Source organism: Marmota monax, unplaced genomic scaffold (genome assembly GCF_021218885.2).
Source record: "Marmota monax isolate L192 unplaced genomic scaffold, Marmota_monax_Labrador192_F-V1.1 WCK01_AAM20220418_F8-fsc00015, whole genome shotgun sequence".
In the NCBI taxonomy this organism is placed as follows: Eukaryota; Metazoa; Chordata; class Mammalia; order Rodentia; family Sciuridae; genus Marmota; species Marmota monax.
Genome location: NW_026692194.1, coordinates 27,122,345 through 27,144,716, shown reverse-complemented (window position 1 = coordinate 27,144,716; position 22,372 = coordinate 27,122,345). Strand labels below are relative to the sequence as shown.

The following is a 22,372-nucleotide window of genomic DNA, read 5'->3' as shown; positions in this document are numbered from 1 at the left end:
CTCAACCTTCCTTGCTGCTGCCTGGACTGAATAAAACCTTCCAAGTTAGGGCTGGGGGTAGCTCAGTGGTAGAGCGCTTGTTTGGCATATGCAAGGCCCTGGTTTCAAACCCCGGCACTGAAAAACGAAGCAAAATAAAACCCTCCTGTTGAACTGAGCATTGAACAAATAGAGCTGGGGAAATAGTTCTAAATTCCCCTTCTCATCTTTCCTCCCTTTAGTCCTAAAGGCCTCCTGGGTGCCAGCACCACCCTGGTAAAAGAGGATGGCAGTAGGGAGGAGCCTCTATCCAGGAGAGACACCCTGATGTCTTGAGCTACACTGGACCTGGGTGCACGCCACCTCCCATTTTGGACCTGCCTTCTCAAGTCAGAACAGGAACCAAAAAAGTGGCTAAGAGAGGAAGCATGAGCAGCAGAGAGCTCTCTGTCCTCATATTGTCCCCATTTCCTCCTACCCCAGCCCAGCACAAACCCACTTTCTCTCCCAGGGGATATCAGTTCTGCAGCAGCAGAACCTTCTAGCAGTGTCATTAAGCCAGTTTTTGCCACATATCAACATGGAATCTCTTGGTCCCTAAATCTTGTTCTTTTGCCTTAAAATGGCTCCATTTGATTGTGTGGCCTGAATCTTTCTCGTCATAGAATCTGCATCCCGTCAGCCTGCAGCCCTCCGCCCCTCTGCCCCTCTGCTTACCTCTCTGCAGCTCAGCAGCAGCTTCAGTTTAGCTTTGCTCAGGGTTTCTCAGCCACTGACATTTTGGGCCAGATAATTGTTTGTTGTGGTGGAGAGAGGGTGGGAAGGCTGATTGTTGAGCTTCACTAAGCAAAAGCCCTCTCTTGGTTCCTCTTTCCCATCTTGTGTTGTGAAGCTTTAAAATATGTTACTATGGATAATAAAAATAATCCTTTGCATTAAAAACATACATGTATAAATTTATGTTCCGATTTGCAAGTAGCCCTTACTAAACTGTGCCTCACAAAAATCCTAGAAAAAGTGGGATCATCATAATCCCAATTTTACACACACAGAGAGAGAGAGAGAGAGAGAGAGAGAGAGAGAGTATTCCAGAGGTTACATGACTTCCCTAGTGAGTGGAAACTAGATTCCAAGCCTTCTGACCACTGACTCAGGTTTCCTGTACTAGCTTTTTTTTTTTTTTTTTTTTGCAGTACTAGGGATCAAACCAGGGCCTTGCACCCTGAGCTACTTCTGCAGCCATTTTTATTATTTATTTATTTTTATTTTTATTTTTTATTTGGAGACAGGTTCTCAGAAGTTGCTCAGGCTGGTCTTAAATTTATGATTCTCCTGCCTCAGACTCTGGAGTAGCTGGGATTACAGGTGTGCACCACCTTGCCTGGCCTATACTAGTGTTTGACTCTCTCAAGGAGGCAACACAATTTTGATTCTTGGGCTTCTGTCATGTGGCAGGGAGTGGAGCCTCTAGATGGGAGCTGGGAGAGGGGTGACAGGTGTCCCCCTCTAGTGGGCCTGGAGGCAGTGCCTTGACCACCCAGGACTTGAGTACTGGGTGAGTGATCCTTTCTCCTCCCTGTGCCTGCTATCTGACAGAGTAGCAGAAACCCCTCCATTAAAAAGCGGGAGCTAAAAGGCTTCCTAGCCACTGTGGTCTCCCTGACTTCTCACCTTCACATTCCACTTAGAAAAGAAAATGCATGCTGGGGTCACACGTTGAAAGCTTCTCTCACATGTGTCAGTGGTTGTTTGGAGGCCCCCATCTACCTACACTAAGATGACCCTGTTTAGTCAGTATCATTGGTCAACTGGATTTCTAAAGTTTTTGTCAATGCCTGAAAACATTTTTACAAAAAATGTTACAAAGCAAATATGTAAAAGACTAAACAGTAAGTCCTTTTTTTTTTCTTTTTCCTTTTCCCTCCCAGGGGTCCCCAAATATATATGACCATGAAGTCACCATAGAAGCTGATGCTTACTTGCCTTTGAATGAAACCATGCTTCCTACAGGTTAGTGAATTTAAACATTTTTATGTAACATAGTGTCACAGATTAGATTCCGAGACCAAGACAGGACATTAGTAGAGAAACTGGTAAAATCCTAACAAATCCTATCATTCCGTTAATAAACTTATTCCAGTGTTAATTTCTTAGTTTTTGATATTTGTATCATGTTTATGCACGATAGGCTTCCCTCAATGTACTATTTTTACCACATTTCTGTGAATTAAAATTATTTCAAAATTTAAGTTAAAAACAATCAGTGTAAGAAAGTACTTCAAGTTTACAGAATACCTGCCCTACACCAGGCAGGGACTTTTGTTTTAGTTTAGACTCTTTAAAACAAAGAAGTTGTATTTATGGCTGCTGGTTTAACATTTTTATAAGGAAAAAGATAAACATGTGAGCCTGTGTACTCAACAGTGACTTGAGTTAACAGCAGCAGTTAGAAACTTCCATAAATACAGTGACCATAAAACTAATTGGAATAATAATGAGAAATTGAGATAGATGAGTTAAAATTTTTGTCATCACAGTTTTGAGTGTTTTCCTGCTCCAAGACTGGATTTAAAGGCTTTTATGTTTGTCTTGGTAATATGTGTCATCTTTTGATATTTAAGTGACTCAATAGATGAGCATGAGTAAGCTGGCCCATCTTTTTTTAAAAATTGATGCATTATAATTATACATAATAGTGAGATTTATTATGCATAATTTGATCAATTTGATTCCCCAGTAAAGTTGTCTCATTTTGTCCTGGATGCAGAATTATTGCATTACAACTGTATATTGTCATTTATAAGGAAAAAAATAACCTGACTGCTATAATGGACTGATAAGGAAGAAAGTGAACTAAGTAGCTTATAAATGCAGGTTTTGAAATAAGTGCACATTTATTTGTCTATATTTATAAAATATTCTTATGCTATATCCTGTTGTTTTGATCATATGAAAAGTGCAAAAATGCATGATTCATGCTATGTAAAGATTATCTGCCAGGGTTTTAAAAGATCATTGTGGGGGCTACAGTTGAGCCTTACAGTCCATTAGAGTTCTATCATGATAACAAATAAGTTGCAGTAACTTCAGAGCTCATGAAAAATTATAATTCTCTGCTACCTGTCTATATGTTCACCAGTTCTACATGTTATGTCTGTTTGCCCCATAATACTCAAATGAAAATTATATGATTCCTTTGGAATAGCCTCCAAAAATGGGTGGTAACTGCTACTTGGCACCTTAGTGATGAAAGAATTCACATCTAGCCCATTTTCAGTTGAGAACAAAATCTCTAGGAGCCCAGATTTCATCTGACTCTTAACATTGACCAAAAAACCTGAGCAAGTGGTTTAATTCTTTTTTTTGAGTTGGGGGGATTGAACCCACGGGCACTCTATCACTGAGCTACATCCCCAGTCCTTTTTTTTTTTTTTCTTCTTAGGTATACATGACAATGAGTATATTTTGACATATCATACATACATTGATATAACTTATTCTAATTAGGATCCCGGTCCTTTTTATTTTTTATTTTGAGATGTGCTAAGGCTCACTTTGAATCTACAATCCTCCTGCCTTAGCCTCCCAAGCCACTGGGATTACAGGCATGCACTCTTTTTTTTTTTAAATTTTTGTTTATTTATTTATTTATTTTAGTCATACATGACAGTAGAATGCATTTTGATATATAATACATACATGATATGTACATACATCAATCACATTGTCTATTCTATTCTGCTGCCCTTCCTATCCTCCCTACTCCTCCCCTCCTCTCCCATCCTTTGTCTCTATCCAATCTAACACACTTTTTTTTTCCTTTTACTCATTACAACATCATATATATATTCTGTATAACAATGAGGTTCTCCTCCCATCTTCTGTGCAACTCCCCTTCTCCCTCTTTTTCCCTCCCACCTCTCTTCCCTATTTAGTGGTAGTCTTCTTCTCATGCTCTTCCTCCCTATCCCATTTTGAGTCACCCCACTTATATCAGAGAAGACATTCGGCATTTGTTTTTTAGGGATTGGCTAACTTCACTTAGCATGATCTGCTCTAACACAGGCATGCACTCTTGTGCCCAGGTGCAACTTACTAATTCTAAAATCACTACAAAGGGCCTGTCCATCATTTGGGCATTCAGAAATGCCTTTCCAGGGCTGGGTTGTGGCTCAGGGGTAGAGGCCCTAGGTTTGATCCCCATTACTGCAAAACAAAACAAACAAAAACCAGAAATGGCTTCCCTGTGCTCCTGGGAGAGTTAAATACAAACTGGAAGGTCAAGTGAGAGTTTGTTAGGCAGTGAGGAAAGAAAGGTATTCTGGATAAAGAGGAGTAGATCTGGGAAGTTCAGGAAACAGCAGGACTCTCCCAGGGAAGTGCTGCTTCTGAAGCACCAGGCTGCACCACGCTCAGCATGGCATAGATTAGATGGACCACATCAGATCTGCTGAAGTGCCTAGGTTGGCCCATGGTGACCCCAGTCTGGCCTGGAATTCAAGGTCAACCTACACAGAACAGACTGAAAGGTGGGACCAAATGCACTGTCAAACTTCCTGGTATTCAGCCAGACGTGGACTGAACACACAAGGCCACTTTCTTGTGATGCACTTAGGAACCTGTTAGACCAGCCACACTCCATTAAGACTTCTGGATCGATGTGCAGTATCTAGTGATGTAGAGATTGTAGTTTTGTTGAATTGAGATAATAACTTGTGAGATGAGATGAAGGTTTATGACACTAATAGCTAGTATTTCAAAGGAACACTATAAATAATTCCTACTGCAATCCTTCCTGTTAGGTGGATTGTGTTCATTTTCTTATTTAACAGATATGTAAACTGTTGAACTTAAATAATTGTTGAATTTAAATAACTCAGTGAGGCCATGGTTAAGGTATGGTTTGACTGTGTTCCCCAAAGGCTCATGTGCTAAAGGTTTGGTCCCCAGAAGGCAGGGTATAGGAGGTGGGGCCTCATGCAAGATAATGAGGTCATAGGACACCATCCTCATAAGGGATGAATAGCAGCCTCTCAGAATGAGTTTGTTCTCCTGAAAGAGAATTGTTGTAAAGGGAAGTCACCTCATCCAACTGGCCTCTTCTGCATGCAGCCAGTTTCCTTCCTGCTTCTCTGCCATGTTGTGTGATAGCTAAGGAGGCCCTCACCAGAGGCCAAACAGATGGGGCCACCTGATCTTGGACTTTGAGCCTCCCAAACTGAGCTAAATGATCCTCTTTTCTTTGTAAGTACAAAGCCTCAGGGTATTTTGTTATAACAATAGAAAACTGGACTAATACAGAGAATCACCCAGTTAACAAATGGTGGAAAACTGAGATTCACACCAAGTAGTCTGAGATTAGAACTTGGGCTCTTGGGCTAGGGGCATAGCTCAGTGATACAATCCTTGCCTAGCATGCATAAGACTCTAAATCTAATCCTCAGCAAAGCAAAACAAACAAACACCCAAAAGCATACTCCCATGTTAAATGTCAAGAACATTTGGGTCAGGTGTGATGGTGCACATCTATATTTACCAGCTACTTGGAAGGTTGTAGCAAGGAGATTGTAAGTTTGAGGCCAGTCTGGGCAGTTTAGTAAAACCCTATCTTAAAATTAAAAAAAAAATAAAAACTGAAAGGGCTGGGGAGGTAGCTCAGAGGTAGAACCCTTACCTAACTTAAGCCAGGGCCTAGGTTCAATCCCCAGTATTTAAAAAAAAAAAAAAAGATTTGGGATGATGAGGAAGGGTAAGAAAGGAAAGAAAGAAAATAAATTAATCTCTTGACTCTATAGATACCCAAGACCACCATATAGTCAAGAAATGAGAAATAAGCAAAAAAACAAAAACAAAAACTGTTAATAGTTGTCAATTCTCATTTCTTTTGTCACCTTTGTACAAGAAACGTCACAGCTTCTCTCGCAATTGTTCCGTTTTTCCTTCTGTTCAACTTATTTCTAGTTTGCTGCAAAGAGAACAAAACACACAAGTTTTTTCACATTTTATTTTAAAAAGGGAAAGAGGGGGAGGGAAGAATTTTCCTGAAGTTAAAAGCATGAGTTTAAGTGTGTGGCTTTGTCAGCCCAACAAGGAGGGAATCAGAAAAAGAACAACTCCAAGGCAGGTAAATGGAAGCTCAAAATTCTTCTCTGTGCCCCTGAGTAGGCTCAGAGCTGCAACCAACTGTGTTTGGCAATGCATCCCTGGTCTTGCTGGTTCTTGGTTTTCTTATCTGCAGAATCTTACTATGATCATATTGAAAGTTTACTTACTTAAGTATGTGGGGTGTGTGTGTGTGTGTGTGTGTGTGTGTCATTTCTGTTGAAGATGACAGGAAAATCATTTGATAGACAATTCACAAACATAGTAAAATAAAAGCTTTACCAGTTACAGGATAGCCTTCAGCTATCTGGAGAATTCACTTACTAGGGGACTTATTTGCCCAGCAGGGACACCGGGTAACAAGTTCACTTCAGACGCTCTGCTCTCCCTGGCTTTCTTGGGGCTGCTGATCTGTTGTGGTGAAGCCCTTAGAAGTCAGCAGTAAAAAAAAAATCATTAACAACTTTGGTCTTCTTGCATATGAGTGGCTCTTATTCACAAATCGGTTATTTTGCTCACTCTCCTAATCCTCTGCTCTGCACCCCAGATCCTGGCTTGTATGTTTGTTTTTCTCTCTTCCTGGGCCATAAAAATTCTCAGAACTCCTGGAGAGAAAACTATTATTATCATTGTAGCAGAAAAGAGGCTGAGCACCAAGAACTCTTTAACAGGTAACAATCAAATCTGAAAAAGTGGCACATGCAGAAGCATTTGTAGTGGATGTGAGGGAAGCTGGGGCAATATTTTAATGATCAGGTCATCTACATTTCTTGAATTTAGTGTGATGTAATCTGACAAATAACAATGTCTAGAGACTCATCTGATTTGATCCTACTGACTGTCTGCAAGTCCTCTGGGGATCCTCCTAAAATTGTGCTTCACACAAAAGTGTTTTAATAGCTCCCCCCCATACACACACACACACACACACACACAAACACACACACACCCCATCCTTTTCCTTTTGTGGATATTAATTTATACTTATGTTTTAACTCTTTATTTTTGGTTGCCCTTCGTAAAAGGTGTAACCTGAGCTGCTAGTCTTGTGGGAGATGCTGATGCAGATCTAAACTCAGAAGGTGATTTTTACCCTGGTTAGTACACTGAGGCGCTCAGTACATGATTTTTCAGGTGATGGGAAAACCCATCATCATAAGAACGTAGCTTCTTGTATTTTACAATTAACTATAATACCGTAGCCAGGGTATTCAGTAAAAGGGGACTAGCCTCCTGCTGCGTGTTTTTGAGGAGGGGTGAAGTCCTATTCTTCCTTTTGTTTGTTACCTGCTTACTAATTGAGTGTCATCACACAGAAAGGAAAGGGACATGGTAGCAGACAATCAGTGGCTTCTTCCTTCTCTCCTTATTCTACTCTTCTATATTAAAAAGCTACCCTTTTCCCCAAGCCCCATGGAAAAGCCTCCACAAGGGTAGAGGTATCTGCAGCCTTCAAAGGGACTCAGCCAAGTAATTTAGAGTCACCCCTGTTTCCCACAGGAAACTCCTGCCAATCCTTCATACTGAGGCAGGGGGGAAGGGATAAAAATAAGAACAAAAAATATTTTGAATGAAATTCATCACCTTCTAAAGCTACTTCTCTGGATGACATTCCTGGCACTTTGGAGTCTGCAGTGAACACGTGGTCCTTGCTCACAGGTGCCTCTGATATGACCCAGAGGCAGTACCAGCTGAAGGCCTCTCCAAGGCCGAGAACTCATTTTAACCCTAGACCAGGAGCAAAGCTTGCTGCTAAATTGTCAGTTCAGCTTTACTTCTTCAGAGCCATTGTTTTTAGCTATTTAACGAAACACAAAAGCATTGCTGCTCATAAAGCATTTGCTCCTATGCATCACGAGGGCCACAGCATGAGGACAGGCTCCCATTGGGGCATCTCAGGTCCACTTCAGTGTGTTTGTTGTGTTTCTTGTAATCAGGGCTCTCCCTATGGGTTCCCAGAAGTGAAACTCCTAGAAGCCGTTTACCAGAAAGACAGATGTACAATGGATGGTCAGGACAGAGAACACTCAGCGCCAGGTCTCTGAGCCATGTGTCAGGCATTCCACTCAGGACATGATTCTCATGCCTTTCCGTGTGGCAACAAGCAGAAACCAAAGTGAACAGGTGAGAAAAATCAATCCAGATTTCTCCAGGGATTAATTTGTTCCCAGGTTTGTAAATATTACTTTTTACCCTTTCACCTTACAGAATGGTGAGAGCAAGAGGCAGGCTGGGCAATCTGCCCAGCAAGATGTAGCCACGTATATAACACAGTGCAGTGTTAAAAAAAAAAGATTTTTTTTTTGAGGCGTGCACCACCACACCTGCCTCTTTAAAGCATATCACTTTTTGTTTAATCTTGCTGCTCTTTATTTATAGATGAGGAATCAAAACAGCAAAAATGCCTATAATCCCAGCAACTCAGGAGGTTAAGGCAGGAGGATGACAAGTTCGAGGCCAGCCTCAGTGATTCAGCAAGGTCCTAACCATCTTTGTGAGACCCTGGCTCAAAATAAAAAAATAAAAAAGTGCTAGGGATGTGGCTCAGTGGTTAAGCACCGCTGGGTTCAATTCCTGGTACCCAAAACAACAACAACAACAATATGCTTTGATCAGGTCTTTGGCCTCTTACAGTAACATTAGTAAAATCTTCTTTTACTCTTTTTTTTTTTTTTTTAGAAAAGATACCTTGTATTTTTATAAAAATTTGCCCAATCCACTCTGTCCCCCAACCCATCTGTGTTCACCTGCTATTCTTGCTGCTCTCCATTTTTCAAAGCTCACTCTAAAATTACATGAAAGCAACCCCATTTTAACAAAATTAGAATTCTAGTAGGAAAGGCTTACCTCGAGTCTGTGGAGACAGACCCAGCAAGAGTTTTCTATTTTATTTCAGCCTCTCTCAGTTCCGCCTAGAATTTGGTCGATGATATAATTACTTCCCTAGAGCAGGTCTATGTCTCTACCCTGGAGAAATAACAAACTCCAAAGTATTCTCCTGTTTCAAAGATGCTGCAGATGAAGATTGTTTTGATCTTCGTGCATTAGTATGTGGGCTCCTGACAGACAATTCCTTTCGATATTATATAATCCTAAAATATTGGACACAGTATTCATTTCAACCATCCATGGATATGCTTCTCTTTCCTTTTTACCCTCCTCCACATCATTAGTCATCAGGTCCTGCTGATTTTTAACTCCTACGTATTTCTCAAATGTCGCCTCAGTATGTCTTATTGATTATATGATTCCACCTCCATTGACACCATCTTGGTTGATGAGATCGTTTCTTGTCTAGATCAGTGGGCTTCATAAATTTGGATGAATAAATGAATGAATGAATCTAAATGATCACTCTCTAACTGGAAAAAAAATCTCAAGATCTATCTTCCATCTGGTTCCTAAAGATATCTATCTAAAATGCAAATCTGACTCTGATAATCAGCAGCTTAGAACCTTTTAGATGATTTTCAGGCCAGACCCCAGCTGCTTCTCCAGGCCATTTCTCACCATGCCTCACTCACAACCCCCCCCAACCCTCAAGGGACCACAATTATCCCCTTCTTTATATATATATATATATATATATATATATATATATATATATATATATATGTATGTATATAGGCTAGGCAATATATATATGGGCTAGGCAAGTGCTTTAATGCTGAGCTGTAACCCAGTCTGGAAACAATAGATTCTTGTCTAGGGATTTTGTTTTGTCAGGGCCTCTTGCATTAGAGACAAGCACTTTACCACTGAGCTATATCCCCAGCCCTTGTGCTTGGTTTCATAATGACATAAGCCATTTAGCATTCATCACATGCCCAAGCTTCCCTCCCTGCCCCTCTACGAGTTTTCCTTGGATGATCTATCAGGATTTAGTTGCAGATCCAAAGAGGAGAGCTTTGGGCTTGGTCACTTTTGAAGATGGAAAACTAATCTATGCTAAACACAAAAATGAAACCAAGAGCAAGCAAATCTACTTATCTTAGAAACAGCTACTGCTTCCTCCCCTCATGACTACTCGCTCCACTCTTCCCCCTCGTTTACAGTTATTTAAAATACAATATATTAATGCGATATGGTGTGAGAGCTGGGATTCAGAAAACCAGGTACGATTTTTAGTTCTGTTCTCTACCAGCCATGTCCTCCAATCATTCATAAAAACTCTTTGGGCTTTATCAACTGAATCTGTAAAATTTGATTAGCTGGAAATTGCATGAGTTGGACTTTAGATCCTGTCCATTTCTAACAATGACTCAAAAGACCACATGGAACCTGTAACCAGGGCCCTGACCAGGACCCTGTGTGTGTTTGGAAAGATGATGAAAGAGCTTTAGGGACCCAGGAGGGCTCAGTGGTAGAGCACTTACCTAGCATGTATGTGGCCCAGAGTTCAGTCCCTAGTAGTTCTCCAAGAAAGGGGGTGCCCAGGCACTCCTAAGTTCTATGGGAAACCCTGTGTGAATTGGCCACATCATCTTGGTCTCCACAGGGGTTTTCTTGTCCTTTTTCCTATCAGGTAATGACAGTCTATGGCTGCATTATATATACTATGCATTAGCATATATAAAAGCGTCATCTTTTTTGAGAAGAACAACAGTGTTTTACTTTGGGGGAGTTTCAGGGTGGATTTGGTGTTTTGTTTCGTTTGCTGATTCATCATCACTGAATTTCCTGAAGGGAACTAGAAAGCTAGCTAGAGGAGAACGGCAAACCAAGAAAAGCAGCTTCCCCAAGTCCCACCAAGAGGAGTGACAGTAGTTCTCAGTTTGGAGTTAGAGGGCCAGCTTTTCTGTTTCTACTTGATTCAGTTCATGAAATGGCCTCCACATGTCCACCAGCCGTTGGTTTGGACATCAGTATGTGGGGTGTAGGGCAAGCAGGCACACCAGGGCCACTCTGCAAGTGACGTGTTCTGGTTGTCACCCTCAGCTCTGCAGTTCTGGGGACAAGCCCTTCCAGTTCCAATCTGCCCCCCACTACTTCATTTTCCAGTCTGTACCTACAGGATGTCACAGTACCTACTGTGTGCCGGTACTATGCCAGCCCTGGGGAAGAAATATTGAAAAAACTGAGTAAGTTTTGCCTGAGTGAAAAATATACAGCCATGTATATGGTACAGGTCCTATCCTCATCCAAATTTTAGGCTACGAGATATGCTTGATTGACCCTAAAAAGGTTAAACTGTGACATTGGATTTTATTCAAAGCTGCTTATTCTGTGACAGGTCCCTCCTAAATAGTATTCAAAGAGGTTTGGTGTAGAAACTCCACATCTCTCTCCTGGTAATGATGATACTCTCCAACGGGGTACGTTACTGAGTTCGTCTCATAAAATGGTCCCAAGAACAGTTTTCTGAACCCCTAGAATAACTCCCAAAGTTACTCATGTCACCTGTTAGAGAACATATCACTGCTACAAGATTGGCAAACATGAACCAGCATGGTGGCCATTTGGCAGAAGGAAAGCTTGGAAATTAGCACTTGTCCAGGCTGTTAGAATTCCTGTGAAAATTGCAGGCTCACATCAAATGGATTTGTCAGGAGGGGAGTTATTTGCTAGTGTTCTGACCACCATCCTGGGAGAACTGATTTAACATTTACCCCTTCCTTACCCCAGCTCTGGACAAGTGCTGGCTCTGTTTCACTCCTAGTGCATCACAATCCTCAGAGGTCACCCCATTCTGAAGGGGCTGAGTGGTAACTGGGGGCCTTGGATGATGGATCTGCCTCAAGGGAGTTCCAGAGCAGACTTTTCCAATTCAGATAACATTTACAGGATACCTGCTGACTGTTACATGCTGCCTGAAGCACTGGACACACCTAAAAAGAAAATGGAACACTCTCTCTGCCCTGGAGAAGCTTCTGGGGAGCAGCAGGATCTAGGTGGTCAGATCTGTAGTAGAGATACACCTCTACGCCCACAGGGCTTGGGAGGCATAGAGGTGAGGTTAGGAGGAGGCTCTCTCAAGATCACTGAGTTGTGAGAAGCTTCTTAGTGTCTGTGAAGATACTGCAACAAGGAGACTGAAAGCACCAAAGCATGGAATGTGGAAGGGGGTGGACTATGAAGCCAGAATGTTAGAGAGGCAGTAGGGCAGTGCAGGCACTAGGGTACAGAATTTAAGGTGGCACCCCTTTCAAGGTCGGCACCTGAGAGCATTTGTCTCCTAAACATTTGCACCTTGCGCCTCGCTTGCTCAGCCCTGCAGAGGGTGGTCTCCATTGGCCTGTGTCTTGCTAGGGAATTGGGACTTTATCCTTAGATCATGGAGGTCTTTGAAGGGTTTTAAGCCAGGGGACTGACTTGGCAGGACTGGCCTTTTAGAAATACCACTCCAGCAGCTGTTAGGGTGGGGCTGGACTGCAGACAGATAAGAGGTTGTGCTCATAGTTCAAGCGTGAACTGGGAAGGACAGAAACATGGTGTGTGTGTGGGGGGGCGCTGTTATAAAATTCAGGAGGTGAAAGTCAGATCTGAGTTGAATGTTGTAGATGAGGAAGGAGGAAAGCTATCTGATCACTGCTGGTTTCTAGGGCAGCCCCTGCGCAAGAGAGATAAAGAAATCAAGTGGTAAATGGAGAAGGAAGAAGAGGAGGTGGCATCAGGTCAGTGGGCAGGCTGGGGAGAGGTGTTGGGAGAGCTGTGGATTTGGCCTCAAGAACACAGAAGGTTAAGGAAGCCATGGGGTGCCCAGGTGGTGACATACAGCTGGCGGTTGGACAGGCGACTATGATGGTAGGAGAGAAAAGAGAGCTGGAGATACAAATGGGCAGAGTGCACTCTGTAGATTGAGCCACGTGGCTTTCCCAAAAAGGAAATGTTGATCCAGGAAAGCAGCAATCTAAGGACCAAGCCCAGGGGAACCCTAGGAAACCACTTCCAATATTTAAGGTGCAAGGAAGCCCCCAGTAAAGAAGGTACTGCTGAGGGAGATGGTGAGGGGCTGCAGGTCATCGAACTAAGAGAAAGGTGTGTAGAAAACTTGGAGTGACCAACACTGTCAAGACTCTAGAAAGGTCAAGTCCGAGGAGGCCTGGGAAAAGTTTGTGATTGTAGTCTGACCCCATTTGACAGTGTGGTCAGGGCAGAAGCTAGATGGGGACAGTTTGAGGAATGACAGAAAGTGAGGAGAGAGAGGATACAGACCAATGAGTGGTTCCCAACTAAGACAACTTTCTTGAATACCAAGGCCTGGGCCCAGGTCTTCTGGTTCATGTGCTTGTACCTGAACCAGGGACCTGAGTTAATGGAAGGGATTGGTGTTGAACCTGCTCTCGGGTAGCTGGGACAGCAAGAAAAGAGAGTGCTTCCCTGTATGGGGATGCAGATGCAAGTTAAGAGGTTTTCCTTTAAGGATAGAGGGCAAGCAAAATGGTTGAGTGGGCTGAGAATCCACTTAAAAACTGAGACCGTGGATTTGTGATGGCTTCTGTCAGTGCTTCTGAGAGTTTTCTCCAGTGTCTCTCAGCAGCACGGAGTCAGAACTGAGAAGGCAAATCAGGGGAACAGGAAGGGCAAGAGTCAGGGTGTAAGGCTGATCAGTGAGTGCCACTACCCGTGGCTCAGGTCATAGACAGTGCACCCTTAGAAGGTGGTGAAGGGGGTGAGAGACAGAAGGACATGTGGCAGGGGAATGACACCAGGGGCCTGACAGTCTCCAAGAGGAGCAGACCTGGGAGGAATGAAGCATGAAGGCCAGGAGGCCACAGACGTTGGCAACAGAAGGGTGAACCTCTTAGTGGATGGCAAATTTCCGATGCCATCTGAAGAGGAAATATGATGGAAAAAATACTGTCACGAAAATGTCTTACGTGGGTCTGACTGTGAAGTGTAAAATGGCCTTTTTGCCTGAAAATGAATAACCTGTGGTTCGGTTTAGCAGTTTATGCTTTGGATATCATGTCATATCCAGAAACAATACCTTCCCCCACTGCAAGTTAAAATAAAATCAGAAAGTGCTCAGTGGAAAGAAAAAAAAAAAAACAGTAGTAGAAAAAAGCCACAAAACTCAAAGACCGGCAGAGGAAAGGGGGGAAAAAACTGCAGACAAGCTTTGAGGTTGTGTGAACTATGAAAATTTATAGAAATGTTATCTTTACAAAAAAAAAAAAAAAAAAATCCCAAGGTGCTTTACTTGCCAACCCCTGGAATGAAGTAAAAATTCCCATCCAGAGTGCTACTTTTAATTATCATTCTCTTTATGTTGTTTCCTAAAATAATAACCGGCATTCTAGAGATGATTTACCAAGATGGCTTAATTAGATGTCAGATGAGTACCTGTGCCCACGAGCCCCATTACCGCAGGCTTCTTTATGCAAATCGGACTGACTGTTCTGAACCTGACTAGATAAAGAGACAGACATAATTGGAGCAGCTGGGCTGGAAGCACAGCTGGGCCGTCCCCATGGAGACCAGACTCCAGTGCCTGGAGCTTCCTGTTGTCCCAGTGTCCTGCCCACTCTTCTTTTTCAGAGAGGAACATAGCAGCCCATCTGAGCCTGGGTCTCTCTTGGATGATCTCCATATCGGTGCTCTTCAGTTTTGATGTGCACACCAATCTCCTGGGGAACTTGTTAAAATGCAGATTTCGCCTCCTTGTTCTCCAGTGGAGCCCCTGGGTTCTTGTTTCTGACAAGCACCCAGGTGATGCAAGTACAGGTGAACTTCAGTTCTATTAAATAGTAGCTATTAAATAGGCTCTAAAAAGCTCCAACTAGCCTTAAGAGACCTTCCTTGGCATTCCCATTTTAGCACCTGTTTCTCCCCTTTTGCTCCTTTCCCCAACCACCCTGCCTTCTATCCTGCCTCCTTGGAGGGAGGAGGGGAACTAAAGTAGTGAATTAAGGTACTAATTCCCCTCCTCCCTCCACTACTTCACACTCTGGGCTCTCTCAGAAGCTCTCTCAAAAGCTGTTCTATAAATCAGGTGTGGTGGCACCCCCCGTGGACTCCCAGCTACTCGCTACTGGAGAGGCTGAGGTAGGAGAATCACAAGTTCAAGCCCATTCTGGGCAGTTTAGCTTGACTAAGTCTCAAGATGAAATATAAAAAGAGTTGGGGGGGTAGCTCCGTGGTAGCTCAGTAAGTCATTCTGCAATGAGCTGCTCTCAGCCAGTAGTCTCCTTAAATAAGAGAAGCTGAAATTTTTATTTTTAAAAAGAGAAGAGAAATAGCCAAAATATTACAGAGTCCCCCAAAAGGAACAGTCTGCTTTATTATTTTTGTCACCTGAGCCAACAGACTACATTCCTGGAATGTGGTAGTTGGTAGCTACCACCCATCTTTCCAGTATCTGACTGCAGACCTCTGGGTTCCACAGACACTTGGGTGCCTCTGGGACAGGATGCTCATGGTCCATCACGGCTCAGCATGGAGGAAGGTTTTTCTGATATTAACATGAAATCCATCTACCTAGACCTGATCCCAGTGGCCTCATTCTGGGAACTGGTCCTTAGATCCCTGCAGAAGAGGCTTGAGAGCCTAGAGGCGGCTGTCATGTCATTCCTGCATCTTTTCTTCAGGCAAAACATCTCAGGTCCATTGGCTATTCTTCTTATGCCATGGTTTGACACCTCTAGACATTTTCCTCTGGTTCTGCTATATGTCCCTCTATCACTGCATTTGTCACATTCTCCTATAAATTTTTATTTTAAATCTGGTTCTTCCGTCAGATTCCAGGCTTCCTGACCTAAGCTGAACCCTAGACATAGAAAATACTAAAAAAACTGATGGATTAACAAATTTGTCTTTGTTTTTTCCCATCCAAAAGTAATCACAAGGAGTAGGGCTTTTTTTTTTTTTAAGAGAGAGCGAGAGAGTGAGGGGGGAGAGAGAGAGAGACAAGTTTAATATTTATTTTTTAGTTATCGGCGGACACAACATCTTTGTTTGTATGTGGTGCTGAGGATCGAACCTGGGCCGCACGCATGCCAGGCGAGCGCGCTACCACTTGAGCCACATCCCCAGCCCAGGAGTAGGGTTTTTTAAAGCACAATTGCTTAAAGGCATTTCTGACCATGTGAAAGGGGAGGAGGGGAGAGATTTGCTTCCTGTCAGGATTGTTACTTCAGTAATAAGAGGTGATCCATGAAACTACTCTAACATTTCATTTAGTAACTTCATTTAGAACAGGGACTGGAATCATAAGAAGACTCCTTCACTCTCATGTTTGGCAGCTGGTGTTGAGGGCCTAGTTGGGACTCTTCAGCCAGAACAGCCAGCCACTCGTGTTGTCTGGACTCCAAGGGCAAATGTCTTTGAAAGAGGGCTGACACCACTTTGTGTTCTATAATCTCTTTTCAGAAAAAAACTTGTGCAACATTCTGTTGAGGCAATTTCTTTTCTTTTTTTTTTTTTTAATAAAGGAATTCTCTCTCTTTTTTAATATTTATTTTTCAGTTTTCGGCGGATACAACATCTTTGTTTGTATGTGGTGCTGATAATCGAACCCTGGCCGCACACATGCCAGGCGAGCGCACTACCGCTTGAGCCACATCCCCAGCCCCTCTGTTGAGGCAATTTCTAACCATCACTTTACAAGAGAGGAAAGACTCCATCTCTCAGTGAAGGAGGGTTGGGATTGCAATTGTAAGGAGTGCATGCACATAGGATGGGATATAGACTGGTGTGGCTCTCTTCAAAAAAATGCAATCTGCCACAAGCAGTCATGGAAAAAGGGGCCAAATTCCTCATAATAGAATGTGTGTCTGAATCCCTTATGTGAGATAAGAGAAAAGAATCAAGGCAGATGGGTTTCACGAAAGCACTGAGTTTTTCCTTCACTTTGAGTAGAGGTAATTTTAACTCAAGAACACAAATGGTGGGCTGGGGATGTGGCTCAAGCGGTAGCACGCTCGCCTGGCATGCGTGTGGCCCGGGTTCGATTATCAGCACCACATACAAAGATGTTGTAGATGTTGTGTCCGCTGAAAACTAAAAAATAAATATTAAAAAATTCTCTCTCTTAAAAAAAAAAAATGGATACCCTTAGAAAGTCCTGATCAGAGCCACTTCCTCTTTTTGCAAAAATGAGGCAGCTGTAGTCACCAGAGTGTCATTCAAGTGAACTGTCTTCATTGAGGTGACCTATAGATGCCCCTGCCCAATTACTTCCTCTAATTTCTTGTCATAATTTTAATCACTTCATTAACCATATTGGTGACACCCTGACTTCTCAGCCTCCTGAGATCCTGTCTTCCAAACAGCTTGTCCTCCATCCTGCTCGTCGACTCACCCTGTCTGTGGTCCTAGGGCCAGACCTTTGATTTGTCATCACCTCTCATTGCATGCAGCCCTCCATGGTCACTATGTTAGGTATCTTTCAACTCCAGTAACTCTTCAATGCCAGAAGACCCTATAGTCCTTGGATCCTTCCACCCCTTTCACTCCCCCTCACCCCTTCGTGACCTCACTTCCCTCCCCGCACCCAGCCTGGATCAGGAATCCATCACAGAACCACCCTTTTGCATATGCTCAGCGTTCTTGCCCCATCCCTCGAGTTCTCCTAACAAACCCAACCCCAACACCCATCTGCCCATGAAAATAACCTCCAGTGGGTCCTTACTGCTGCCTGCAATCAGACTCTCCCTAAAACAAGGAAGCAGAAATGCTGCCTTTAGCCCTCCCCACCGCCGCGCTGTACCCCGACAGCTTTGGGCCAGGGCCTACTATCTGCCAGGCTTTGCTGCTCAGACCTTACACACCAGCCAACCTTAAGAAAGATAAGAAGTCCTCCTGAGAAAACAATGTCACTTGGCCAACATCCTGGCTTTCTAGTGGTTTCCAAACTAGAGTCTAACGATGTGACATCCTCTCTGAGGGCACCCTTTCCATTTCCGCCTCCTTTTCTGTACACTCAGCCTTGCTCAGAGAGCTATTTTGACATTTCTTTCTATTCTTAGCACAAAGCACAAACTCACATATGCAGATTAACCAAAAAATTAGAAGAACTGCACATCCATTTCCCAATATCTTAGAAAAATCAAGAGTGCTTAGGGGCTTAGAGATAGAAAAGGCTGTCACAAGGCAGATACCTGGGGTAGAAAGGCCTGGAGGCTTCCGTGTGCTGAAGATGTGTGACCTCTGGCAAGTCCCTTTTGCTGCCTGGGGTCTCAGCCTCTTCATCTGCAGAGTGAAGAGTCAGGATGAGGCAATTCCCAAGGGCCTTTCTAGATCTTTCCTTCTGACTTTGTCACAGAATGTTACCACTTCATAATTGCCTGTTTTTTCTTCCTCTGAATCATTCATCTATCAGTTTTTCAATCAAGGAAAGGGCTCTGCTTCATGCCCAGAGGGGACAAAGTTAAACAGTCCAGAATGCCTGCCCTTTAGGAATTCAGGTTCCTTATAGACAGAGCTTGCTCTAATCCTGTAATTTTACCACAATGTGATGAACGTTTGGGGAAAGTGTATTGTAAGTCTGATGGGAACAAAATACAAAAAAGGATTAGTTTTGACCGTGGAGGTTAGAATCCTTCACTGAGGAGATGCTGTTATAGACTACTCCTAAGTGAACAATTGGACTCTGCCAGAATATGGGTAGGGACACAGAAAGGACATTCTAGTTATGATAAAGGGCCCAAAGACATGGTGAATCTGAGAAACAAATTCAACGTTTTCCACATAACCTGACCATTAAGCACAAGAAGGAGTGTAACTGAAGAAAATAAATGGGAACTATCTATTTTTTTCTTCTCATTTAGCAAAAATTTTATTTTAGAATTAGCCAAAGTTTCTAATTTTAAGTCAGGCTTCTCTAAAGTTTTATTTTTTAACTTGTTTTTATTTTTATGTAATGCTAAGCATGCTAAGCAAGCACTCTACCACTGAGCCACAACCCTGGCCCCATTCTGTAAAGTTTTAGGTTTTGCCCTCTCTAGCCTCTGCTGTGTAATATATATGTTACCTGACATCTGGCTCGTTTGTTTATTTATTTTTATTTTTTTTAATAGTTGCTCAAGACACTACAATGATCTTGACATATCACACATTTGATTCAAATAGGATATGAATTCTCATTTTTCCACATGTACAGATTGCAGGATCACATTGGTTATACATCCATGTGTATACATACAGCAATCCTAGTGTCAGTTGTATCTTTATTTATTTATGCTACTTTCCTGAAGACTTACAAGAACAATATGTATCAAATATTTCCTTGTAATGTGAAAGGTAGCCAGTAATAGCAGCTTTGTTTTAAGGGGGAGAAGCTGAGGCAAACACTGATTGGTAGATTTAACATGGGCAAATATGCCCTGTCCTTCATGAAAATTTCATGATTTTCTTTGTTCCTTACAGCCTTCTACTTATAGCCATACCTGAAAGGGAAATATTCATAAGCAATATAACTGACCTGGGGCAGCCACACTAGGTCAGTCTCAAGGGTGAGATCTTGACTCAAGTATGGCTTTAAGAAGAATCAGATATTATGAACACCATATAAGGTTAGGGAATAAAGCCTAACATAAGTTACTACTCAAAATATGGGTAGGTAAAATTCAAATCTCCTAAGCCCATGAGAATAGCTGTTCCCTTCTCCAAATCTAATTGTTTCACAGTCATTGTTGCCTTTTGTCAATCTGGAAGGTGGCTGGTCGCACACTTTATAGGACAAAAGCACCGATGTGGATCACTGCCATATAGGATTTGGCCTTTGGCCTTAGAGATCCAAAAAGAGAACCCCATCTCCCAGAACTGATCAGGGTTTAGAGGACAGACAACTCAGCTGGGTCTTTCTCTCGTGTCTCTAGCGCCATCTACTGGGAAGCAAGTGGCCTTCATTCGAATACCTTCAGTTCAGAGTCAGAAACCTAGCCCGGGTAGCAAAGAGGAGAAAAGGGGAGGAAGGAGAAGCCAGAGCAGATTCTAACAAAAAAGATTAGGTGCATTATACTGAAGCCACTGATATACAGTGTACAGTTGAAACCACAAAACAAAAATAAAAACCTTCTAAGTTATCAGAAACACAGATACAAGTAAACACAGACCATATAACAAGCTTTTAAAGCAACAACTGGAAATCATAAACACAGGAAGCATACTATACAGTAAGACAAAACTAAGAACACTTAGAACAAATGTATGTTGTGTTAATTCCACTAAATGCCCCTATTAAACAGGATCATGGATTGAATCCCAAAACAAAACCCAATAGAATGCTGTATACAAACCAAGTGAAGGCTGAAAATAAAATATGAAAGTAAACCAGGCAAATGAAAGTCAGAATAGTGTGTATGTATACATGTATGTATGTATGTATTGCAGTGCTGGGGATCAAATCCAGGGCATGGGAAAGGCTGTGGTTTTGATTCCCAGCACCACTAAAAAAAAAAAATATTGGGCTGGGGTTGTGGCTCAGTGACGGAGTGCTTGCCTCGAATATGTGAGGCACTGGGTTCGATCCTCAGCACCACATAAAAATAAATAAACATATGTAATGTTTTGAACAGCCAACAATAAAAAAAATTTAAAAAATAAATAAATAAATAAATAAACAAAATAAAGATATTGTGCCCATGTATAACTGAAAAAAATATTTTTTTACAAAATTGATAAAGTATTAGCTAACCTATTCAACATACAAAACAAGAAATGAATATAGGAAAATTACTACAGATGAGATTAAAAGAACCATAAATTATTACTATGCTAAACTCTTTATGAATAAGTATCAGAGTAATATAGATGAAATAGGATACTTTTCTAGGAAAATCAAATTTGCAGTTGTGGCCCCTGAAAAGAAATATTAAGTAGACAAATTATGATAGCAAAAATAGAGAAAAATATGGGTACATAGTTATCTAATAAAATAGATATAAAATAATCGGAATAACTTTAGAAACAACCTCTAAAATATATTGAATTAAAAGATCAAGGTGGAAATGGGCTACCAGGTGTGTCAGTGTGTGTGTGTGTGTGTGTCTGTGTGCACTAAAATATCTTGTTTTGGATATCTTTTTTTTTCTTTTCCAAACATTGCTGGACCTTTATTTTATTCATTTATTTATATGTGGTGCTGAGAATCGAACCCAGTGCCTCACACATGCTAGGCAAGCGCTCTACCACTGACTACAACCCCAGCCCCTTGTTTTGGATATCTTGTTTGGATATCTTGTTTTCTGGAAGGGTGCATAAAAAACAGTAACAGTAATTGCTTCTGTGGAAGGAGTGGGATATGTGGGAAATAAAGATGAGAATTCTTTCATTATATAATATTTTATGTCTGTATCTTTTACATTTGTCACCATTTAAGTTGATCACACATGTAAATATTACTTATTCAATTTTTTTTTTTTTTGTAAAAGAAGAATCTAGGCAAGGAAATAGATGCTTTTTACGTTTCCCCAAATAATTCTATATTCCTTACTTTTTTCCTGAAGCTGATTGTGATAGAAAAGATTATTTTATATGCTTCCCAAATTCACTTGGTTGAACAGTGGATACCCATATGCCACGGTGTATCACCTGAGCATCAGTGTCTCACTCAGGTGCTTGGTACCCTGGGCACTCCCAAAGCTGTGAACTGCAAGACTCCAATCGTCACACACCAGAAAGCTTGTATCTCTGAGTTGAAGTATGTCTTCTTTTGCTCAAACATTAGTGTTTCCTCACAGCAATTAGGAATCTTCAAACCCAGAATCAAAAGCTAAGTCTAATTTTACTTACTTAATTAATGAAGAGTAAGGTACAAGCTCCTGATTTTTCTAGGCCTTCTAAGATTATGGCCTCACTTTGCATGCTAAATCTTTCTCCTAAATATAGTAGGCACCAAGTTCCTAAAGTATCCCCATCTGAACACATGAAAGGAAAAAGTAATCCTCACCCCAAAAGATTATATCAATCACCTAATGTCTGTACTTACCTTTAATGTATATAATACAAGTCTGGGACAATAAAATTTTAAAAAGGACTAAACTGCATCATTGTTTAAGGATCAGAAATGGAGCCCCTTTCTTTTCTCCTCTTCAAGAATGGCTAGAGTACCAGGCGTAGTGACGCATGCCCATAATCTCAGTGGCTCCAGAGGCTGAGGCAGGAGAATCTTAAGTTCAAAGGCAGCCTCAGCACTTACTGAACAACTTGATGAGACCCTGTCTTAAAATAAAATATAGAGAGGACTAGTGATGTAGCTCAGTGGTTTAGTGCCCCTGGGATCAATCCCGGTACCACCCCCCCAGACACACACACCCACACACACAAAAATGTCTGGAGTGTTTGGCTGGCTGAAGAGAAATTAGGGATTCTTTGTGCTTGATGCGATATTCTAGGACCTAACCGTGGG

The 22,372-nt window shown here is 42.0% G+C and overlaps 1 protein-coding gene across 1 annotated transcript in view; it reads left to right on the top strand.

Annotated features, from left to right (window-relative positions):
• The window catches only part of LOC124077843 (galactose mutarotase), a gene marked incomplete at its 5' end in the record, with an annotated part of 32,518 nt that overhangs the window by 3,990 nt on the left and 6,156 nt on the right, over positions 1-22,372 (top strand). Inside the window, one exon of the mRNA XM_046422362.1 lies at positions 1,908-1,989. Within this exon, the coding sequence (XP_046278318.1) occupies positions 1,908-1,989 (82 nt within the window). The remainder of the gene's footprint in view (positions 1-1,907; positions 1,990-22,372) is intronic.